This window comes from Girardinichthys multiradiatus, chromosome 6, assembly GCF_021462225.1.
Source record: "Girardinichthys multiradiatus isolate DD_20200921_A chromosome 6, DD_fGirMul_XY1, whole genome shotgun sequence".
NCBI classification, from domain to species: domain Eukaryota; kingdom Metazoa; phylum Chordata; class Actinopteri; order Cyprinodontiformes; family Goodeidae; genus Girardinichthys; species Girardinichthys multiradiatus.
Window position 1 is genome coordinate 47,269,309 of NC_061799.1, and position 24,003 is coordinate 47,293,311.

The window sequence follows — 24,003 nt, forward strand, 5'->3', positions numbered from 1 at the left end:
GCCCAGATAAAACTGAAATAAAATTTGGATAAACTAGGGACAAAACCTGAAAAAAGCCACGATAAAAACTGGTTAAAATCTATGCAAAGACTAGAATACAAGAGGGACAAATTCAGGATAAAATCTGGATGAGACATTTTTTCCTTCCTGGCATTATATATAACTGAACTGATCAGAGTCTATGTTCTCCCATCTGATGAATAAAACTAACCGAACCCTGCAGATAAAATCAGTTTGAATAAATTCAGCCGAACTTTGTGCAGAACTCGGACCTTTACTGTCGGATTACTGGTCCAACTGAAGCCGAAGCTGGAAAAATCCTCTTTGTATTAAATTCTACAGAATCCCCTAACTGACTGCAACAAACATTAACTCAGCGATTCTGGTTCTGCAGCTCGGATTTAGCTCGAAGTTCGGGTCTGATCGGGATGAATCGGGTCGGTAACTGCTCCTTCAGACTGCCTGCGAGTTTACTGTAAACCCTGACCGGTAACGGGTTCGGTTCTGTTTCTGTGGCTGGAAGCAGCAGGTTCCTGCAACCGGACTCGAACTACTTCAGCGGTGTTTCAGAGAGCCGAGCAGCCGAAGGAGAGAGCGCGGAGTCGGCCAAAGAGGTTGCCTGCGCACCGGTGACTACACCGGGCACGAAGAAGCGAACAGGACGGGACTCACCAAGGAGGTCCATCAGAACCTTGGTCCGGACATGTCCCGAGCCGGAGACACATTCATTCTATCTTAGAGACTTCATCGGCTCAGCACACTCACTTCCGCCCCGGCCTTCACAATAAGAGCCCAGCAGGCTGAGGTTTCCCAGTAAAAGCAATGCAGACTGGACCTTCACAATAAGAGCCCAGCAGGCTGGACCTTCACAATAAGAGCCCAGCAGGCTGGACCTTCACAATAAGAGCCCAGCAGGCTGAGCCTCCATTATAAAAGTTCAACATTCCTGACAGAAGCTGTAGACGCTAAGATGTTAACTGAGTTTTCCTCTCCTGCCGGCTCCTCTGAGCTGCGGTGATGAAGAGGAGGAGGAAGAGTCATTGTGGTGAGACTCTCAGACGGTCAGACACTGTAATTAGACAGAACCGGGAACTGAAATTACACCTGAGTTGCTGCTCGGTCTGCAGCGAGAGGAAGAACACAGAGGAGGAAGAGGAGGAAGTTTCAGATTGCTGGGCTGATGTGGAACAGCTCGGTTCTGGTTCAGTCCACATCCTGATCATAACTCCTATTTACATTCATTCTAAACAGCTTTATCCAGTTTATATGAAATATCCTAAACTGTCAGATCATATGTAGTAATTAAACCAGTAAAACCAATAAGAACCTTTCAGGATTTATAATGAACCAGTTTAAATACAGTTAAAGTGGTTTAAACTCCACATTAAAGCACAACTGTTTCAGAGCAAAACCAGTTAAAACCAAAGCAAACCATAATAAATGAAACCAGCAGGAATCAGAACACATTTCTGATTTCATTACAAAACCAGTGGCAAATGTACCAAATTCCCAGTATGAATTCAGTTGGAACCCAGTTATAAAACCAGTCAAAGTTTGCATATTAAAGCCAGTAATAAACCAGCAGGAATATCTGCATTATTTACAGTCTGAAACTGGTATCAAACCAGTGACACACCCAGTAAAATCACAGCTTTACAGTTGTTGGTAAATCCAGGATTAATCCCAGTATACACCCAGTATAAATTGGTGAAAATATGTTGTTAAAGTTAATTATCCAAGTTCCATCCACCACTAACCAGTATCAAACCCCCACCAACACCAGTATAACCATACAGTCCCCAAAACTAACCCAGTAACAATCAGATTCATACTGGTGATACTGGTGTAAAGGCATAGTTCTTCCCTGTAAAATTCAGAACTAAACTAAGTCAAAACCAGTGTAATTCCAGTACAACTGTACAGACAGAGCTGGACGCTCAGTATAAACCCAGTTTAAACTGGTTGTTGGAGGCATGTGTGTGGGCAGATTAACATATAAATACCCCCACTGGTGGGGGGATTAAAGGGGCGGAGACACGACTGAAAGGGTCTCCCCACAGTTGATCAATGACCTCATCAATGACTCAGATCCTCCTTAGGGATCCCAGTGTTCCCAGTTAAAGCAGGTCAGGACCCCTGTTGCTTTGTGTGGGAATCCCCTCGGCCAAAGCCGTCCCACAGGGGGGCGGTGGGGTCAGAAGAACGCTGGGACTGACACTGGACGCTTTGACCTCTGACATTCCTCAATCTGAGTTCACACACAGAGCTGCTAAATTACAGGCTGCACCTGAACGCCTCATCATGGAGGGAAAACCTCCACCTTGATCTGAACTCACATGCTGCACCTGAACGCCTCATCATGGAGGGAAAACCTCCACCTGGATCTGACCGAACTCACATGCTGCACCTGAACGCCTCATCATAGAAGGAAACCCTCCAACTGGATCTGACCGAACTCACATGCTGCACCTGAACGCCTCATCATAGAAGGAAACCCTCCATCTTGATCTGAACTCACATGCTGCACCTGAACGCCTCATCATGGAGGGAAAACCTCCACCTGGATCTGACCGAACTCACATGCTGCACCTGAACGCCTCATCATACAAGGAAACCCTCCACCTGGATCTGACCGAACTCACATGCTGCACCTGAACGCCTCATCATACAAGGAAACCCTCCACCTGGATCTGACCGAACTCACATGCTGCACCTGAACGCCTCATCATAGAAGGAAACCCTCCACCTGGAACTGACCGAACTCACATGCTGCACCTGAACGCCTCATCATGGAGGGAAACCTTCCACCTGGAACTGACCGAACTCACATGCTGCACCTGAACGCCTCATCATGGAAGGAAAACCTCCACCTTGATCTGAACTCACATGCTGCACCTGAACGCCTCATCATGGAGGGAAAACCTCCACCTGGATCTGACCGAACTCACATGCTGCACCTGAACGCCTCGTCATGGAGGGAAAACCTCCACCTTGATCTGAACTCACATGCTGCACCTGAACGCCTCATCATACAAGGAAACCCTCCACCTGGATCTGACCGAACTCACATGCTGCACCTGAACGCCTCATCATAGAAGGAAACCCTCCAACTGGATAAGACCGAACTCACATGCTGCACCTGAACGCCTCATCATGGAAGGAAAACCTCCACCTTGATCTGATTGAACACACATGCTGCACCTGAACGCCTCATCATGGAGGGAAACCCTCCACCTGGATCTGACCGAACTCACATGCTGCACCTGAACGCCTCATCATAGAAGGAAACCCTCCAACTGGATCTGAACTCACATGCTGCACCTGAACGCCTCATCATAGAAGGAAACCCTCCAACTGGATCTGAACTCACATGCTGCACCTGAACGCCTCATCATGGAAGGAAAACCTCTGCCTGGATCTGATCGAACTCACATGCTGCACCTAAACGCCTCATCATGGAAGGAAAACCTCCACCTTGATCTGAACTCACATGCTGCACCTGAACGCCTCATCATGGAAGGAAAACCTCCACCTTGATCTGAACTCACATGCTGCACCTGAACGCCTCATCATGGAAGGAAAACCTCCACCTTGATCTGAACTCACATGCTGCACCTGAACGCCTCATCATGGAAGGAAAACCTCCACCTTGATCTGAACTCACATGCTGCACCTGAACGCTTCATCATAGAAGGAAAACCTCCACCTTGATCTGATTGAACACACATGCTGCACCTGAACGCCTCATCATGGAGGGAAACCCTCCACCTGGATCTGACCGAACTCACATGCTGCACCTGAACGCCTCATCATAGAAGGAAACCCTCCAACTGGATCTGAACTCACATGCTGCACCTGAACGCCTCATCATAGAAGGAAAACCTCCAACTGGATCTGAACTCACATGCTGCACCTGAACGCCTCATCATAGAAGGAAACCCTCCAACTGGATCTGAACTCACATGCTGCACCTGAACGCCTCATCATGGAAGGAAAACCTCTGCCTGGATCTGATCGAACTCACATGCTGCACCTAAACGCCTCATCATGGAAGGAAAACCTCCACCTTGATCTGAACTCACATGCTGCACCTGAACGCCTCATCATGGAAGGAAAACCTCCACCTTGATCTGAACTCACATGCTGCACCTGAACGCCTCATCATGGAAGGAAAACCTCCACCTTGATCTGAACTCACATGCTGCACCTGAACGCCTCATCATGGAAGGAAAACCTCCACCTTGATCTGAACTCACATGCTGCACCTGAACGCTTCATCATAGAAGGAAAACCTCCACCTTGATCTGAACTCACATGCTGCTCCTGAACGTCATGGAGGGTTTCCCTCCATGACGTTCAGGTGCACGTCATGGACGTCATGGAGGGAAACCCTCCACCTGGATCTGAACGAACTCACATGCCGCACCTGAACGCCTCATCATGGAAGGAAACCCTAAACTTTCTCTGTGCATTTGAGCCTAAACTGACTAACAACTAAAAATTGCTTCAGGTATGAAAGGTTAAAATCTAGTTTTTGCTGAATATTTTCCTGCTAATGCCGCAGAGAGGGACAACAGGTCAAAAGTCCAACTTGATTTGATTAAAAAGAGACACTTCGTATGTCTCTCTCTTTATTGTTAAGCATGCAGAGAAATCAACATCCAGCACTGAAACGTGTCACGTAAAGGTCCTTTGCAAGGTTCTAAAGCAGGTAGAGTTCACTCTGGAAAACTAGAAGAGAAACAGAAAAACGCTGCTGCAGCCACACCTTCAATAACACACCGGCTTCCTTCCTGTTATGGGTTAATATCAGAAGTTGCGGAGTGATGCAGAACCAAAATGCTGAATCATTGGTTGCTACGGTGACCGTCTCCTTCTCTGAGGAGCAGAGGAAGCCCACATCTGCACTCCCCTCATCACTCAAACATCGCTGTGGGAAAACTAAGTCCCATCAAAACATTTCTAAGCAGTGAGGGTCAGAACCTTCTGGTGGTCTCACAAGTAGATGTTCATGCATCTGCAGTGTGTTCTGTAGGAGATCTGACAGGTTAAACAGAACCTTCAGGTCCAGTTTCTCCAGAACCATTCAGAGCTGAAATCTACTGGGAGGGTGGGCGTGTCTCTCTGTGTTCTGATTGGACAGAAATGTTCTACAGCAGTGGGCTGGACGGAGACAAAAATATCTAGATGGAGAACCTGGACATGTGGAGACGTTTAAGGTGAAGCTGCAGAATAAATCAATGTATACAACATGCATCAGTCCAGTAAGTCTCTATACCTGCAGTATATTTAGAGACAAGTTTCCCATTAAGAGGTTTAAGCAGGTAAACAGGTGGTGAAGTCACGCACAGCAAACAGAACTTTGTTCCAAAGAAACAGGTGGATCAGCACCTTCACTGAAGGATCAGACCCTCCAAGAACATTTCAAACAGACCTTTAGAAACAAAACAAGCAGGAACCACAGATGGAAACCAGCTGAGAAGGTCTGAAAGAGCTGCAGAGGTCTGGATCCTATTCTCCAAAATTCCTGAATATTCCAGGAATCCAACATTTGAGATTTAATTAAACATTTAGCAGATTTCTGTGTTTTTGAGGACATTCTCTGACTGAATGTAATGAAAGAGCCTCTGACCCCACACACACACACACACACACACACACACACACAAAGTGTGGGTAGCAGAAACCAACTGCTCTCTGTTTGGAATATCATCACATCCGCCCTCTTTGTTTCCTTTAATCCTGATAATTACTGCTGGGTTTGGTCTCTCTCTCACACACACACAGACACACACAGTAATCTGGTTACACAATCGCACAGCTGCACCAACAACTCCCTGTTACCATGGTAACAGCTCTATGCTGCCTACCCAGCATAGCAGCGCCCTCTGGCTGGAACTCTGGGAACTGTCCCTCTGAGGGGACGCTGACGGTCCTACGGAGGCTCCGGGCCCTGGAGGAGTCTGTCGGGGCCTCCTGTGACTCGCCGGCAACCTGTTGGGGGGAGAAGGGGGAGGTTAGAGTGTGTTGGTTTTTTTACATGACGGATCAGAACGGCAGGTTCGGACCTCCTCGTCCTTGTTGAGCAGGATGAGCTGGCTGTCCGTCAGGATGCAGAACTTCCTCTCCCAGGCGGCTCCGTTCGTGTACGGACTCTGACCGCAGGAGAAGCGGTGAGCAGGAGGACCCTTCACGTCTGAGGACACAGAACAAAGAACAGGTTCAGATGAAGCCAAATAAATAAACATTTAGTCAGGAATACGACGCATGGAAGGCATATGTGATGTGCAGGAGACAAGAAAAATGACTGGATTTAGTTATAAAACTGTTTTTAAAAACTCTAAAACTGCCCGGTCGTTATCCTTCCTCTCCTACAATCAGTTGTTTTCCAAGGAAAACCCAGACATGCCTCCCTCGAGCTCCTCCTGGAGCATCCCAAAGTGTCCCCTATCGGAAGGTCTATGCAGCCCCTGCAGAGTTCTTGGTTTGTTCTGGGCTCTGGAGGCTTTCCAGGCATGTCCTCCAGTGATGCAAGCCTGGACAATCTCCACGGGCAGAAGGTACCCCGATCAGATGGACTGATCAGCTGAGTCCACATCCTGACTGCATGTGGAGGAGCAGCGGCTCTATGCTGAGCTTTTCAACAATCCTAATTTTCTCATTTCTTAGAAATCAGAAATTCATTTGGAAATGATTCATCATCCAAACGTTCCCTTCAAGTTTGAGATCTGAAACACAACAAACAGCAGGCTGTGTGCATGAAGGTTCTGCTGAAGACCTGATGTGGTCCATGAGGAAGGCTACCTCAGACTGAAAATATCCCTTCCAGAACTTCAGGTTTTAATCTTCTGGAAAACAGGACAGGTAATTATTATCAGTGTAAAGCTGAGATCATCTCCATGGTTTCTATGAAAGTTAATATGAGAGACGCTCTGCATCTCTGCACAACGGGTTAGAGTTAGCTTCAGAAAGTTAGACTTTTTAAAGGTTTTAGGTCATTTTTCATGATCAAGACCTGGAACGTTCCCAAATGAAACCCTTTACTTTCCAGCCCTGTGAAGGAACCTCCTGAGCAGGAACTCACTGACCAGGAACCTTCTGATCAGGAACTCACTGATCAGGAACCCACTGACCAGGAACCTCCTGAGCAGGAACCCGCTGACCAGGAACCTTCTGATCAGGAACTCACTGACCAGGAACCTTCTGATCAGGAACCCACTGACCAGGAACCTTCTGATCAGGAACCCACTGACCAGGAACCTTCTGATCAGGAACCCACTGACCAGGAACCTCCTGAGCAGGAACCCGCTGACCAGGAACCTTCTGATCAGGAACTCACTGACCAGGAACCTTCTGATCAGGAACCCACTGACCAGGAACCTCCTGAGCAGGAACCCGCTGACCAGGAACCTTCTGATCAGGAACTCACTGACCAGGAACCTTCTGATCAGGAACCCACTGACCAGGAACCTTCTGATCAGGAACCCGCTGACCAGGAACCTTCTGATCAGGAACCCACTGACCAGGAACCTTCTGAGCAGGAACCCACTGACCAGGAACCTCTTGATCAGGAACCCACTGACCAGGAACCTCTTGATCAGGAACTCACTGACCAGGAACCTTCTGATCAGGAACCCACTGACCAGGAACCTTCTGATCAGGAACCTGCTGACCAAGAACCCGCTGACCAGGAACCTTCTGATCAGGAACCCACTGACCAGGAACCTCCTGAGCAGGAACCCGCTGACCAGGAACCTTCTGATCAGGAACCCGCTGACCAGAACATCAAGAGAACATCATGGTTCCTTCATGTTTTGGTATCACAGCTCAGCGCTTGTGTTGCAGCAGATGTCGGATAGTCAGCCAGCTGGGATTCAGATACGAAGCAGAAGGAAAGTAAACTCTGGGATGATCCTACATCTGCAGAAAGTCACTCAAGAAAAGTTCAGGTTAGATATGAAAACTCCAGAACCATCTCAAAAGAACCAGCTCTCAGCTGGGACCAGAACCTTCTTTCAGTTGCTCAAACTGCCTTAAAAAGCTGGATTAACTCCGAGCAGAACCTCAGCTGGTCTCTGCTTCCCAGCTTCAGATCCGGTGCCTCAGTCAGGAATTATGGAACCAGATTCTGGAAAACCCACATCCGTCATGATGCAGCGACCACAGCAGGTCCAAACTAAAAATAAGCAGTCAGTCTGTTTGTAATCGTTGCTTATGGATCCCTTGCTCCAATAACAGTCCAATGATCCGGTTCTCCTGCAGGTTCCTCACTGAACCTACAGGAGCTTCCATGGAAGAGTCCAGTATTCCTTTAGGAAACGCAGTGGAAAACTGTTCTTCCCAGACTTGGACCAGGATTGGTTCAGACACCAGGTTGTGGTCTAACTGGGTTTCTCCCAGTCATCTGGCATCTTTTTCCAGAAAGCAGAGAGTTTTCCTGTGATCCAACATCAGGAACATTTAGAGTTTTTCCCACCCTTTGAAGGACAAGTCAGAACCAGAACATTTTATGCATGGTTCTGTATTGATGGCTCTGAATCAGGTGGCTTTGGACCAGGACTCTGAGTAACAGAGCAGAAAGCCGAGGATGCAGAGCTGGTGTTTCTTCAGCAGAGGGTGCTGTCACTCTGCAGGTGGGAGGATGGTGGTTTAAGTTGAAGGTGACGATGATCTGAGCCGACGCCTCACAGCGAGCAGCCTCAGCAGAGGTCAGAGGTCACGTCACAGTGTGTTAGAGCAACAGGAAAATGGAAGCTGCAGCAGGAAGACCAGATACTGTCCAGAGGCGGGTCCTGCAGGGTGAAAACAGGCGGCCTGTCCCTTTAAAAAGTATGAGTCCAGACCGGCCGTCCTCTCTGAGGCGGCCTCTGTGTCGGTCCAACAAAGCTCCGCTCTGTTTGTCTGCAGCTCTGAGGGCAAACACATGGTGCTTTCACTTCTCTTGATTGTGTGGGATCATTGAGCGTCTGAGTGGCTGAGTAAACACTCACACACAGTCATGTCCACTGGTTCTGATGGACATCAGACTGCAGAGAAGATCCCTGCTCCTCATAGAGCTGATGGAGGAGTTAGTGGAAGGAAGCAGTCAGGTTGTTCTTCTCTGCAGCTTTTACAGCAACAACATTCACAGAACTGCAGAACCACACAGGAAGAACCAGCAAACATGAAGGACCGACACATTATAATCTTTATTCTTTCTGACAGAACCACACAAACAGTTGAAACATCTGAGGATGTCAGGGAGCAGACAGCTGCTGCAGGAACTCTGCACTCTGGTCCGGTCCAGCAGCAGATCTGACGGAGCAGACAGCAGCTGGGAAGATCTCCACTTTCAGCAGGTTATTTCTGGCTCTGCAATAATTCATCCGGAAACCCTGGAGACACGCAGAGAGTCGCACCTGCTGCAGCGCAGAGGGACTTCAGCCGGCACCACAGCCACCAGTAACTGCTCCGGTTCTGTCTTCTGGGACTCCGGCTCGGATAATTAGCTGATCCAAGGTCCGCTCCCACAGTTGAGACATGTGGACGCCTCAGAGCCGAACAAAGACGGGAAGCAGAGACAGGACTGCTGCAGGTCCCACGTAACTCCTGAAAGAGCATCCTGCTGCAGCACCGACAACACTGTCTACTCATACCAGGTCCAATCCTTCCTAGGCCTGATCTATCCACCATAGGGTCCAATCCGTCCGTCCCAGGTCCAATCCATTTGTCTCAGGTCCAATCCATCCGTCCCAGGTCCAATCCGTCCCGGGCCTGATCTATCCACCATAGGGTCCAATCCATCCGTCCCAGGTCCAATCCGTCCCGGGCCTGATCTATCCACCATAGGGTCCAATCCATCTGTCCCTGGTCCTAGCATTCTTCTCCAGACCCTATCCCTCAGACCCAGGTCCAGTCCACCCAGTAGAAACCCAACACAACCTCCAACAGAACAGAAGCTGCAGAATGAAGTGGACCTACTCGAACAGTTTGTTCTGTGATCTCTGATTCTGTATCTGCTGTCCTGCTGCGGGTCAGGAACACTGCGAGATGTTCCTCAAAGTTCCCGCTGGGATTTAAATGTTTTATTCGTTTGGTTCTGATGAAACATTAAACGTGCTTTAAAATAAAAGTTGGTCCTGGTGGACGGTTAAAACCCAAACGTTCCGGAGGCCCATGAGCAAGGCAGAACACCTGCAGGGTTCGGGGCAGGGGAGTTCTTTGATCGGTCTCCAGTAGCATGGGATTCAAGTAGAGAAACTCGACTCCAGCCGAGCCTGCGAAGGAATGGGTGAGGGCGGAGTGAGCCCTCCACCTGTCCTCACCCACACCCACCGAGACTCCACAGCTTGTCTGTAATTCCTCTGAAGCTGTTTGTTTGTTTGTGGTTACATGAAACCGGATCAGGATCCACAGGGATCAGGTTCTAGAGTAGGTGGGCCCACCAGCGGGAAAACTGCGGCTCCAGATTGGCTCTAATGGAGAACCAGAGGGGTCAGCAGGCCTGATGTTTCTTCTCAGCAGGTTGGAGGTTCTGCTTGGTGTGCTTCTGTAACAGAACCACAACATGCAGTTCAAGCAAGTATCTAAATTCCTACGAAGCTGAAATGTTCCTGATATTGAGCTGGGAATGCTGTGGTGGAGCAGGTGGAAGCTCGGTTGCATGAACATCTGGATTCAGCCCCGTCTCCATCTCACAAAATATGGGAAATATGACCTGAGAAATGCTGCCTGCAGGACAAACTCAGGGAATAAAACCCGTAACTCTCCTGTGACCTAAAGGCTTCAGATTCCCCTAGAGGCAGCTGGTACTGGGTTTACTGGTACCAGATTCTGCTCCCAGTCTGATCTGCTCTGGTATTATCTCTGGTATTCCCTGAGAGAACGTGGAACGTCTGAGATCTCCCGAAGGGTTAACAGCTCCTGAATGGACGGGACAACAGAGGCTGCTTTGTCTGCAGACCTGCACACGTTGCCACGGCAACCTGTAAACACAGCAGCCCCCGGCCAATCAGGACGCAGCAACATCACATCTTTGCTTTATCAAGATGAGACCGTTGAACTGGAGCGGGGGTGTCACACCCACAGTGACACAGACCCACAGTAACCCACGGTGAGGACCTGTCCTCCTCAGGCACCAGCTGATGCTGGAGGTCTCCTGGACCAGTGTGGTGGTTTCAAATTTAACGAGCCAGTTTCTCCCTGAGAAACCTAGAGGAGCTTGGCTCTCTGCAGACACCGATCACCGTTTTATTTAGGAGGAAACATCTGGAGACTGAAGGTTCTCGTTGTCTGTTGTGCACACCATGTGGTCAGGCCGTCACATCCAAGCATTTACAGGTAACTCCTGAATGTAAGACCTAAAGGTTGATTGTGTCTGCACAGCCGCTTCTTCAGGCACAAAGATAACTGAGACATTATTTCCCCTCATATCCAGACTGTTTTACATGAAGGCGTTGCTGAAATAATGATCAAATCAAAGCAGAAAATAGATGACGGTTCTTTAGATGGAAACAGGTGATTGAGAGCAGATTCACAGTAAATTCAGATTCAGTCTATGTCAGCAGAGAGAACCAAACTGGAAGAACTGGTTTTAGACCATTTTATCTAAGAAAGAATGAAGTAGAAAAGCAGGCCATCGCCAAGGCAACAGAGTCAATGATGTTCTACTCTTAATGACCTCTGGCCACCGCATGTCAGCTGCTGACAGGGTGAGCAACCAACTCCATTATCGCACCCTGGTCTGCCTCTGATGAAGAATCCTTAAAAGAATCCTGGATCCAGATGGTGCTCCGCATCGCCACCATCTGTTCCTTGTTGTAATGTGCACCTTGTCTGAAAAATTCATCCAAATCCGTTCAGAACTTTTTCAGATATTTTGCAAACGGACGGACGGACAGACAGGGAGGGGGTACATTTCCTCCGTCTTTTCCTCTCACACTCCTTCAGGACACAGAGTAGACGCATCAGTACAAAATCTGACGTAGAACAATGTAGAACATTTTCACCGACCCCCTCTGTGTCGGTGGAGATGACTGACCCAAACAGCCGTGAACTGCAGGTGAATCCCACAGCAGGGTTCAGGGTTCAGGGTTCAGGGTAGCATAATGAAATCACACCAAGAGGTCAGCTGCAGATTCCTCCACTCCAGAAACATTTCAGCAGTTTCTGAGCTGCTTTAGTTCGATGAACTTCTGCTCCAACTGAAACAGATGAAGCTTCTAAAAGCAGCAAACTGTGGTGCAGAATGAGTTCTGGTTTGATTCTAAACACAGAGACAGTTCAGAACCTCTGCCATCATGGGAGAAGATCTCAAACAGAAACCTATCGGATCCTAAAGGTTCCCTGACCCAGCAGACCTTATCAGACTGCATGATGTTAGAGAAACCAGCAGACCCAGATCACACCACATCCCTGTAAACACCTAGACTGGGTGAACTGGACCTCCGTGGTGGGAATAAAACCACCCAGTATAAAACCATTACCTCTGTGGTGACCAGTTCTAACCCAGCACAAACTGAAAGTTTTCCATTCAATCACAGCCTGTCCTGAAACTGGGTTTACTGGCGCTCCTGTTTCTGTCCCCATCTGAACAGAACCGGGTTTACAGCAGACACAAATGCGAGAAGAACTTACTGCCCTCCACCCTATAAGGTCTGATTTCCCACAGCTTGGTGACCAGGACCAGCTGCAGCTGGCAGCAGTACGACCCAGTGGGCTGAAGGACACCAAGAATGATGGGAAGGTCAGAAGACCTCAGTGAAGATCTCAGAAGGAAAACTGTAGATCTAAACCAGTTAGAAAAGTCTCTGCATCATTTCTCAAATACTGCAGAAGAAGAACCAAACCGGGCCAGTGACATGATGACGTGATGAATGTTTGGAGGAGCTCAGGTGAATCACAGGTTCTGCTCCCAAGAACCAAAGAAAAACCAGAACAATTATTAAAGAGTGACATTAAGCAGCAAAATGTTACAGCAACATTTAATCTGATTTTAAAGATACTGACGCCTATCGCTCCTCTCATAGAACCCATAAAAGGAACCGACCCAACAGGACCTTCGGTCTGGGTTAGAAAGCATCATCATGAAGAGTTTCTGGTTGTTTCTATTAATCCACATTTTTATGACAGTAAAAACATGACAAAGATAACCTCCATGAAAACCACCCACAGAAGCCCTTTATCCAATTATCAGGAGGTGTATGTATATATGTGAGCCTGACATTTCTTAGAACTTAGCCAGAACCGGACCAAAGCAGACATTTAGTTACAGATAAAATGATATTTTCACTGTTTTGCTAAAATCGATCTAGTTTAAAATCTTTACTTCTTTGTTCTGAACCAGATTTTCCACCTGATTGAACAGAGACACCAACGGCTGAGCTGAAGATGAACCAGAATCAGAATCAGGTTCTGCCTCTTTAACAGAACAAACCAGGGAGAAAATATCAGAACCTTTTATAAAAGCTCTCTGTCAGCGGCTCCATCGGTTCTGTTCAATATTTAAACCTGCTAACATCAGCAGCGTCTGCAGCTACAAAGCAGGTTCTGTCCCTCAGCTGCCAGTCGCTGCTGCAGCCTGGATGGATGGATGGGGGGGCAGGGGCACTTTCAGGGGTCAGAGGTGAACGCTGGCGTCACCTCGGATCAGGCTGACAGGAGCAGCGGAGCAGAGAGGACACCACAAAGATCTGAGGGAGCTGAAGTAGAACCGATGTGTTCACAGGAAGGAGCAGTGGAGAACATTAATGACGGTTCTGATCCATTCTGAGGTCCAACAAACCTCAGAGAAGAGAAACATACGCTGAGATGTATTTCTCGTCCGGTTTGAAGAGAAAGAGAGAAGCCGAAGCGGGACCAGCAGGGGGCACCATAACAGAGAACTCAGGTATGGACCTCTGAGTTCGGATCAGAATCCCTTCAATGTTCCCAGAAGGACAGCAGCAAGAACATTCCAACAATCAGGCCTTCAGGATAAAACAGAACTTAAAGAATCTAACCTCAGGAGGAAGAGGAGGAGGAGGAGTAGGCATCATCATCCTCCTGAGAGTGAAAACAGAGATGGAGAGATCTGATTGGCTCACTTAACAAAGCGTGTTCTCATTAATGCATCTGACAGCAGGAATCCCAACGTTCCCAACGTTCCCACCAGAATCTGGAAGGTCAATGAGCCCAGGGCTCCCTTTGTTCCTGCACAGGCTTTTATTGTGAAAGGATCATTTACATACAAAAGGAATTCAGCCAGGCATTCCTGTCCACCATTCCCAGTTTGAGCTTCACCTCTCTGCTTTGGAACCAGAACCTCGGAGCTACCAGAACCAGGCAGCAACAGATTCCCACAGTGGACGGAGTGTGAGGGAGCAGCTGTGGAAACAAACAGACCTAAAAAGGCTCGGTTTTCTCATGAAATCAGCAGCAGCAGCTGACTCAGACCTCTGTCTGTGAGGAGAAGTGAGAACTCTGTGGTTTTTATTACCCAGAATGCCCTGCTGCAGCCTGGAGAAAACCCTCACAGAGCGTCTCTCTTCACATGTTTACTATAAACCGACCCAAAGCAGAACCAGCACAGAGGTATCCCTGCTGTCTGCTGCTGATTCGCTGCTCAGGTTAAAGCTCTGGATCAGCCTGCAGAGACGGGACAGAATCAGAATCACTCCCGGGTTACATCACCTCACTGGTGCCATAAGAACGTCATAAAGATCCAGAGAAGCTGTCCATTATTCACCAGTAAGGGACTTAAAACCAGTTTATCGTCCATTTCAAACACATTTACAGAGAAATCCGCTGCATTTCCCCCTTCCTGATCCTGATCAGAACAAGTGTTTCTTGCTTTGTGTTGAAAATGTGAATAAAGGACAACTGAGACGTGATGCAAGTATAAATATAGTTATAGTTAAGCCCACAAGTATTCATACCCCCGGCAGATTTAAAGTTAAACTAATCCTTTATTTTCACCAACATGTTTCTTCTGACTGGAAGTAATATTAACGTTCTGGAGCGGCCAGAAGAAACGGGCCAAATGCTGCTGAGGAGCAAGAAGGGTTGGATTACTGTAACGCTGATCAACGGTTGCAAAGGGTAGACCTAATGTCAAACTCAATTTTTATTCAAATGTAAATAAAAACACTTTAATTATTATTTCCAATACTGATACTCTGAGATAACCTTTAAGAAATCTTATTTCCGATCAGAACCGTCTGCATTGAATAATGAATATTTTAAAGTCAAATCTGCCAGAGGTAAACATAATTTTGGGCTTAACTGAAGCAGCTGAACCACTGAGAACAAAGCAATAACTCAAAGCAGCAGAGTGGAGAAGGAAACATCATCATGCTAATGAGAGTGAAAACAGGTCAGTGACTAGGCAGGAGGCCAGGATGGACAGTCCTGCTTTAAATTCCCAATCTCCAAGCCATGGTGATGGGCCACATGTCATGGACACTCTCCCGTGGCGTTCCACCCAGGACCCGTTGGACCCACACATTTTCTACCTGCTCAAACCTTCTCACAAGCTCACTACAGGTCCTAACCGACCTGATTCAGTTCAGTTCAGTTCATAAATCACCAACAACATGCCACCTGAAGGCAGCTTCCAAACCAACATGTCCACTTCATGTCCAGGTATACAGAATCCACTTCAGTCCAAATCAAACTGAATATACCAAAGACAACAAAGTTGGCACACTAACATTAGCATACTAATGTTAGCATGAAAAGCATGCTAACATTAGTGGGCTAGAGTTAGCATTAAAATACTAAATATTGCTAATGTTAGCCAAAATACGAAAGATTACAAAGCTAACATCAGTCTGCCAACAATAACAGTTAGCATGCTAACATCAGCATGCTAACGTTAAAATTAGTATCTCAGAGATAACAAAGTTAGCTAACAGCATGTAAATATTAACACAAAAAACACCAAAGCTAACATGGTTGGAATGCTAATGTTAGCATGGACAGCACCAAAGAAAAGCAAGCTATCCAACAGTGTGATTATTTTAACATAGATAACACAGTTAGCTAGCTAACGTAAGTATTGGAATCATTATGCTGCACCGCAGCCCAACACCATGTTGGGGGCTAAGCTAGCTGCAACTGCTGTGTAGGACTATGGTATATGGTAAATGGTCTGCTCTTGTACAACGCTTGATCAAGCCAGAGGACTCCAAAGTGCTTTACACCACAACCAGTTGTCCACACAGTCACACACTGACAGTCGCTACATTGTAGCTTAGGCTGCCCTGGGCCAGACTGACAGAAGTGGGGCTGCCATACAATCAGCACCACCAGCCCTCTGACCACCATCAGCAGGCAAGGAAGGTGAAGTGTCTTGCCCAAGGACACAACGACTAAGACGGATGGACCGGCAACCTACCAGTTACAGGACAAAGCCCTGAGCCACCGACGCCCCCTACGGCAGATCTAGGCTTCGACATCAGATAAAGATTTGTGTTCTGAGGTTCAGATCCCAGCATTACTCATCTTGAGTTAGATACCAGAAACCCAGAACATGGCTAATTCTGGACTTCATAAGGAAAGTTTATCACCAAGTGATTCAACATGATGAAGACCAAATTATATTCCATCATGGAAACATGTTACTACTGTCTGAGCTTTGGCCACCTTATGTCCTGGAGATGCTCTAAAACTGCTCTAAATTAGAAGTGAGACAAAGTAATGAGCATAGAAACCATCCAAGAGTTATAATTATTTAGTTTTTGAAGGTAACGTAAGGTAAGGTAAGTTTATTTATAAAGCTCTTTTCAGTAACAAGACATTCAAAGCGCTGTATATGAGGAAGAACAATTACAATACAATCACAAAGAAAATAAATAAACACAGAAAAACAAATCAAATGACACTAATAATCCTTGGGAGTAATAATAATTAATAATCCTTCCAAGTTTACTGGTAGAAATTGGTTCCGAGCCACTCTTAATAATAAAGCGTCTTTTGCTAAAAGAAGATGATAATATTAATAGTCTCATCATTTCAATAAATTCTAACTAGTGAAGCTGAGTCACTGGTTCAAAACAGCTTTAATCCACATTTTCAGGTACTAATAATATATTGCTTTTACTGGTACTGAAGTTGAACTAAGTCATAACAGTTCATTGTAGTCTAACTAAGAAAGCTGGGTCATTGGTGTAAGAGCAGCTAAAGTCCAAGTTACTAATAATGTTTGGTTTTCGCTGGTAATCCTGATAAAACTAAAAATGTATAAAAAAGTAATGAAATCACACATTTAGGTAAAGTAAGATAGGAAGGGAAAAAAATCCTATTTCAAACTCTATTCTTAGCAGAATAGAGTCTGAAGTAGTACAAAAAACCTCAGCAGGGGTAAGCAACACGCACATAAGTAAAGATTTAGAAAGGGTACGGTGGAAACTTGAGTTGAGTTCGTAATCATGCGCTCTGTACCCAGAGATGAAACAAACCAACAAATTAACTGTATTTGATATTTTTAGTGTGTTTCCAGATAACTGATAGAATGTCAACAAAACGTTCAAATCTGCAGCAGAACAAGATCCCTCCTTGTCCTGGAAGCTCATATAGATCCGACCCGTTTAAAAGCCTCATTATGTCAAGATTACAGGCTGTAGCCACAATAAATACAACCACCCTTCTTTGACATTTCTCTCCATATTCTTCTGGTTTCTGTCACCGGGTCTCTTTCTCCCAACGCAGTCTACATACTGCAGTCTGCAGAGCTGACAGTAAGGCCTAAACAATCCCACAATGCAATGCAGTGTGACGTATTTCCCTATTCTCTGTGCTAAAGTTAGCACCAAAATACTCCAGATAACACAGCTAGCATGCAGACTTTAATAAGGCTAAAGTTAGTCAGGAAAATACAACAGATAGCACAGGTAGCATGCTAACATCTGCATTAAAAACACGAGAAATCTTGTAGATTTTAAAACATTGTGAAATAATCGACCAACAACCGGAGGAAGGACCTGAGAGCTGCAACCATCATCTACTGAAACAAAAAAAACAAACAGACCAAGTCTAAATAAAACTTTTAAAGACCTTCTGAAAGGAGAACCTTTGATCAGGACAACTAGAGGAGTCTTATTGCTTGAAAGGAAAATAGAAAAAGTCAAACTTTTTGTCTCCTGTGTGCAAAGAAACCTCTGCAGAGGCAAAGCAGGTGCCATGTTAGTCTTCTTCCTGACATCATTTATCAAAGAACCACAAACAGCAGGACGATGGGCAGCTTTTCTGCAGCAAAGACCATCCAGAGCTAACCTTCAAGCCATGATGTGGTTTCATTTTTGTCAGAACCTGAGCAAACTGGATGGAAAATGTTGTTTCCAGTCATGTACAAGTTCACCTGGTGTCAGAGAAGCTTGGATTATGTTGGGATGAATCATTTCGAGGTTGAAGTTACTGAATCTGCTCTATCTCCCTGCAGATAACCGTCACATGAGCAGGACATGTGATACCTCCCGCCCCAGCGCCGACCTTCCTTCTCACATGACCAAAGGCTCAGAGCAAATCAATTAGATCTTCTAAATCCTTGATCAAACCGACGTTTCTCCTCACAGAACAGCTCCAGAGGCTGTTGGCATGCCGACCGATAACCTACATCTTCCCTGTTCAAGGATGATGGATTAGTGTAGGGTTTCAGATGGAGGAGGGAAACACAACCCTCAGACTGTAACTGTTGGGTTCACCACAGCTTGGATTTAAGGTCAGAGGTTAACCAGAGGAGGAATAGAAGTTGGAAGTTTCACGGCCAGTTCTGTGAAAGCCTCAAGTATCTGATTTGTCTGTACATGATGATTTACGCTGTGCTTGCAGTCTGCAGAGCGTGCAGGGGGAACAATGGGCTGATTTAAAGGGACGGTCCGTTCTGGCTGGTAAGCACCGCTGAGGTGTGGGCCAACAGCGCTGCAGGAACATGTTCAGGCTCCTACATGAAACACGGAGTCAGAAATATGTGTATGAGTTCTGAGGAACAGAAACATCCACTGTGTCGCTGCAGTCCAGTTAAACCAGCTGGTTAACTACTATTAACCACATCAACTGGTGCCTGAACAGGCCAGGAGAGGTGCAGAATGGAGGTCACTGGTCTCAGCAAGACGGTTCAACCTGAAAAAGGTTCTGAAGGTTGAAGGTTAAGTTTTAATCAGCTGGATGAATCCCAGTATCTGGTGTTCCTATGTGATGGTAGGATGGACCCAGAGAGGACTAGATGGATCAGGCTTCATCTCCAGTTATGAGTGCGTTTGTAACTATTGGAAATCAATGGAAAGGAACGTTGCTACATATTTATTTAAACTTATCAATATTCAACAATATCTTGTTTTTCCTCTGCTTGAACATTTTTGAAAGGCTTGAAATGAAATTATTGAATTTTTGATAATTACTGAAATTATTAAAAGTGCATTTTGATTTATTCTTGATTTGAACCATGATTCTGAATTAATAATTTTCGTTGGTTATAATTAAGTCATAGTTGATTGACATGTCCAATACATTTGAATGATGGGTCCTGTCATTATCATAACATCAATATTTAAAATGAATTGTTTTTACAGTTTGCATTTAAACATGTCTTATGCATACATTGAATATTTTAAGACAGTTGGTTATTCTATTTTTAATGGAAATACTTAATATGTATTAACAATTAATTTATAAATTAATAATGTGTATTTCTGCCCTTTAGGTCGGGTTTTTTTCGGGTCAAAGAATTATCCCACGGATTCACAGATGGTGAAATAATGAACTAAAACTATAGACTTTGATCATGGATATTTTGAAATGAAAATGTTGCACTTTGTAATCAATTATTCTATTTCTGTTTAGTTTTTTTCCATCATAATATTCACACGAAAACTGAAACCGCTGCCTCTTGTTTCCTCGTTCACACCTCAGCCTCCTTTAAAGAACTTCTGTAGCTGCAGCCAACCGCCCAGCCTAAATGGGTTACCCCCAGTCCGTGGTGGGGAGAAAGAGCTGGAAGGTGAAGCTCTGGATGTACTGCTCCATCTACGATCCAACTCTGACCCATAGTAATGAAACATGGACCCGGACTGAAAGAACCAGATCCTTGATAGGAGCAGCTGGTATGAGCTTCCTCGTAGGCTGGCTGGGCTCTGCCTTAAAGAGAAAGAAAGGAGCTCCCTCATCCAGGGAGAGCTTGGAGTAGATCTGCTGCTCCTCCACATTAACAGGTCAGCTGAGGTGCTCCATCTGACATGAGTATCACCAGCTCCGGTACGTCCCACAGTAGACATGTCCCACTTGAGACGGACGTTTAACGGAACACCTCAGAAACATTCATCTGTCCTCTAGGCTCAATCAAATCAAAAAAATTTAAATCAAAAACTAAACATTGAATCAAAAGATTTTTCCAAGAGCAAATGGACATGACGATGAGGAGATGAAGAAGAGTTTCCATCCCATCTGAAGAACGTTTCCAGTGTGGAAAAAAGCTGGAGGGAGAAAGATTTTTTCTCTTCATGTGAATTCAAAGCTTTTTGATCGCGTTTAGTTGCTTTTATTTCTGTTTCTGCAGCATTTTGGTGAAGATTTTTATCTTTCTTGTAGATTAAAATGATTTAAAATCAGAGCAGCAGGTTTTATTGGATGAAGCAGATTTGTGCATTAAAATAAAGCATCACATAGGCGTGTGTGTGTGTGAGATATCCATGTAGGAAATCTAAAATATAACAGAATATTTGCAGGATCTGAAGGTTCAGGACCTCTGCGAATCAGCTTGGTTCTGAAAAGGCGTGCAGATGCACGTAAACAGGAACAGGACGGCTAAACCATCAGCTCATATTTATTCTGAGAAGTAGTTCTTCCTCCTCAGAGCTCCAACTGATCGTCACACAAGCAAACATAAACGTGAAGCGGCTGTACTCTCCTACCGGACTCTGGTTCTGGCTCATCTCTCAGAACCCGGCTGATCCTGCGCGACAGTGTGCCGATAAAACTGCTGACGGACGGTGCTCTGTGCTCCGCATCCGATCCGGCTTTCCTGAGCAGCGTTCCCTGCGAGCCAGAGGTGGCTCCTGGTTCAGACATGGACCGGAAGAAGGGAATGATCCTGTGCAGAGATCCATGCTTGTTCAGGTCCGGATTCTGGTTCTGCGGCCGTGGCAAAGTGCTGGTTCTCAGGAGGCCAAACAGGTAAGGGCGCTCCAGGTTCTGGTCTTCTGACATTCTCCACTGGTATCGATCCAATGGCTGCTCAGGACCTGGCTGAGGCTCAAACACCCTCCAGGGCTTTCTGTAATGGTGCCAGCGATACAGACCAGGCTGAACTGGGCCCTCGTGGCCCTCAGGGGAAATTCCACTTCCATTCATGGTCCAGAACAGACGGCCTTGGTTCAGGAAGTAGCACCTCCGCTGGTTCTACAGTCGGGTTCTAGCTGGTTCATGATTTAAATGCAACAGCAGGGTTCTGATGCAAGCTCGATGGAGTCCTCAAGTCGTCGTCATGCTGCTGTTCCTCAACAGGCTGTGAGCGAACGTCTTCCTGGGAGGAAGTCAGTGTCAGATGAAGACAGAGCTTCAGCCAATCAGAGGGCAGCAAACAGCAAACCAGCAGACTGTGGTTTCCTGTCAGAAGTGAAACTGGTTTAAGGCTCGGTACTCTGAGCCGTTTACAGTGGAGGTCCCAATCAGACCTCTCAGGTCGGTTCATTCCAGGAGCCGGGGTCCAAAACTCTACCTGGAATCAGACCGAGAGGGTCCATTCTGCTCCACAGACTCCAGAACCAGCAGAGACCAGGATTTCTACAGAATACCAGAACCCTGTGTGGTTTTACCTCAGAAATGATAATTTTGTCACACCACAAACACACAACTTCTGACTGATCTGGTGTGTGTGTGTTGTTTGTGTGTGGGTGTGTATGATAACATTCAGTCTCTTTATTAAGCCAACACACTCACTCATCTCACAGCCCATCTGCTGCTTCTCCAGAAGATCCAGTCTTTGTTCTTCCTGAAACTGGCTTTAAGAATCGCATGGAGTCCAGTTAAACTGTCATCTGCTTGTCTGGGATCAGGTCACAGAGGTACCAGGTCCGGAGAGAAACCCCTAAAAACCCAGCAGCACTTTCCAGGTCCTTCTGGGGATTCCTGGCTCGTTCCTAGGTCAGAAGGGAAATGTAGTTTCTCCAGTTGTCAGTCTACTCCAGGGTCTCCTCCCAGAGTACCAGGTCCAGGAGGCAATCAGAGCAGGTGAACCACCTGGTTTATGGTTGGTACCAAGGGATGTCCTCTGCTCCACCTCAGCATCATGCCTCCATCATGCTCCAAACATAAACTGAAGAAGGATTAACCATCAACACATCTTCTCATTTCAACATAAATCAAACCTGCGAAAGGAGGAGGAACGAGCTATTCCACAAGTCCAACCCCAGGGCTCCCAGTAAACCCACCAGTTGTCCTGTGGGGCTGGAGCAGGTCGAGGCTGTGAAAAGCTCTCTGCTTACTGACCCACATTTAGAGTTTATTGGATAACGGAGCGGCTGGTGTCCTGGACGCTGCATCTGGGTCAGAGTTAAGACCTGGTGAGGATTATGTGAAGAATCCCGACCAGAGCCAAGTCCACCAGGCGGTGCCGACGAGGAGTTCAGAGAGTCAAGAAGATCATGATGTTCGACAGTGACACTTTTATCCAAACATCGGGGAAAATCAGAAATTCTTCAGCTGATAAATGATTCATTCAGACCGAGAAACACTGAAGCAGAACAAGACACCTTCACATCATTTATTAATGCTTCACTCTGAAGATTTCAGATGACTGATAACCCAAAAGACCAGAATGACAGATGTGTCTGAGCAGAACAGGACCCGAACCACTAAATGTTCTAATAAGACAGAACCGTCATCCACGAACATGTTCCTGCTCGCTCAGACGCTCCATTGCCCAACAACTCCTGCTGGTTTCAGCCAAGAAGATTTTAAAAACATTGAGTCCACAGAGAACACAAACCTGCCAGAAATCATTCCCACTAGAGGCTGACATTTTTTCGGGAATCCCACGGGACGGGAGACAGCATCAGTAAAGATCACGTGATTGGGACGGTACAGGATAAAACATGAACTGGAGCAGACTGGAGCGGGAGCTAACCAATAGGAGGGAAATAAACTAGGATCAATTGTCTTTAGAAATGTAAAACTGAGACTTTGTTATAAACTTTAAGAAAAAAAAACTTGAATCGACGCCGCCATTGTGTAGTTTTTTCCAAGAAGCCTAAACTATAATGCGAGTCAAAAGAACTACACGACCCACAAGTCAACAGTGCTTCTGCTCGATGTTTTCCACCTGCGTTCAGAATGGAGGGAACAAACGCAGGTGGAGAACTGGACGTGGTAAAATTGGATTTGTAACGTAAAGTCAGAAATAAGGACTTATCTATTAAACTCGTAGAGCTGACAGGAAAGTCACAAATATTACCGAAGTTCAGGAGAGTTGATGTTAACACGCAGTCTGCTGCTTGTAAAACGTATTTAGTTGTAATCAAGTTCACCAGAGATTAAGGGACACTTGTAAGACAGATTCTGGATTAAATCAGTCCTGCTTCTCTTCATTCATCAAACCAAAAGTACCATCATGTATCAAGTCTCATCTGACCAACAAAACTGCTGCACTAAAGATTTAAGAGTCTTTGCCACAGTAGAGGGGAAAGGTACGGAAGCCCAAGAAGGGACATGGGGGAATTTATTTATTTTGCGTCTCCACGCAATACTTTTGCGTTCGGCATTTTGGAGCAACAGCACAGATGATAAACTGCTCATAAAACAAACACTGATATGTCATTGATATGATTTATTTATCATATGCAGGTTAACACGCTGTAAACAATGCGATAAAATGCTTAGGATTAGAAGAACCTTTCAAATCACGATAAAAACAAAAACACTAATGGCTTTCAATAAAAAAGTACCCATCATGCAGCAGTAATAAGGAAATAAAGTGTCACAGATGTGGTTTCGTGCAGTATTATTGTTCAGTGGTTTGTTTGACAGCTTGTGGATAAAAACTGTCTTTTAGTC

At 46.0% G+C, this 24,003-nt stretch overlaps 1 protein-coding gene across 9 annotated transcripts in view; it reads right to left on the reverse strand.

Moving 5' to 3' along the window:
- rasal2 (RAS protein activator like 2) overlaps nt 1-24,003 on the reverse strand; it is a 70,448-nt gene that overhangs the window by 32,895 nt on the left and 13,550 nt on the right. For 2 of the 9 annotated variants that reach the window (XR_007038555.1, XM_047367068.1), the window contains exons 1-3: nt 20,865-21,450; nt 6,069-6,196; nt 5,871-5,994 (exon numbers count right to left, since the gene is read on the reverse strand). Coding sequence is in view for 6 of the 9 variants with exons in the window: in XM_047367068.1 (XP_047223024.1) it covers nt 5,871-5,994; nt 6,069-6,196; nt 20,865-21,303 (691 nt within the window). In the remaining 3 variants the exon portion in view is untranslated. Of the gene's footprint in view, nt 1-672; nt 795-5,870; nt 5,995-6,068; nt 6,197-20,864; nt 21,452-24,003 lie in introns of those variants that run through there. The other 7 variants (XM_047367069.1, XM_047367067.1, XM_047367070.1 and 4 more) reach the window with 7 other exon arrangements.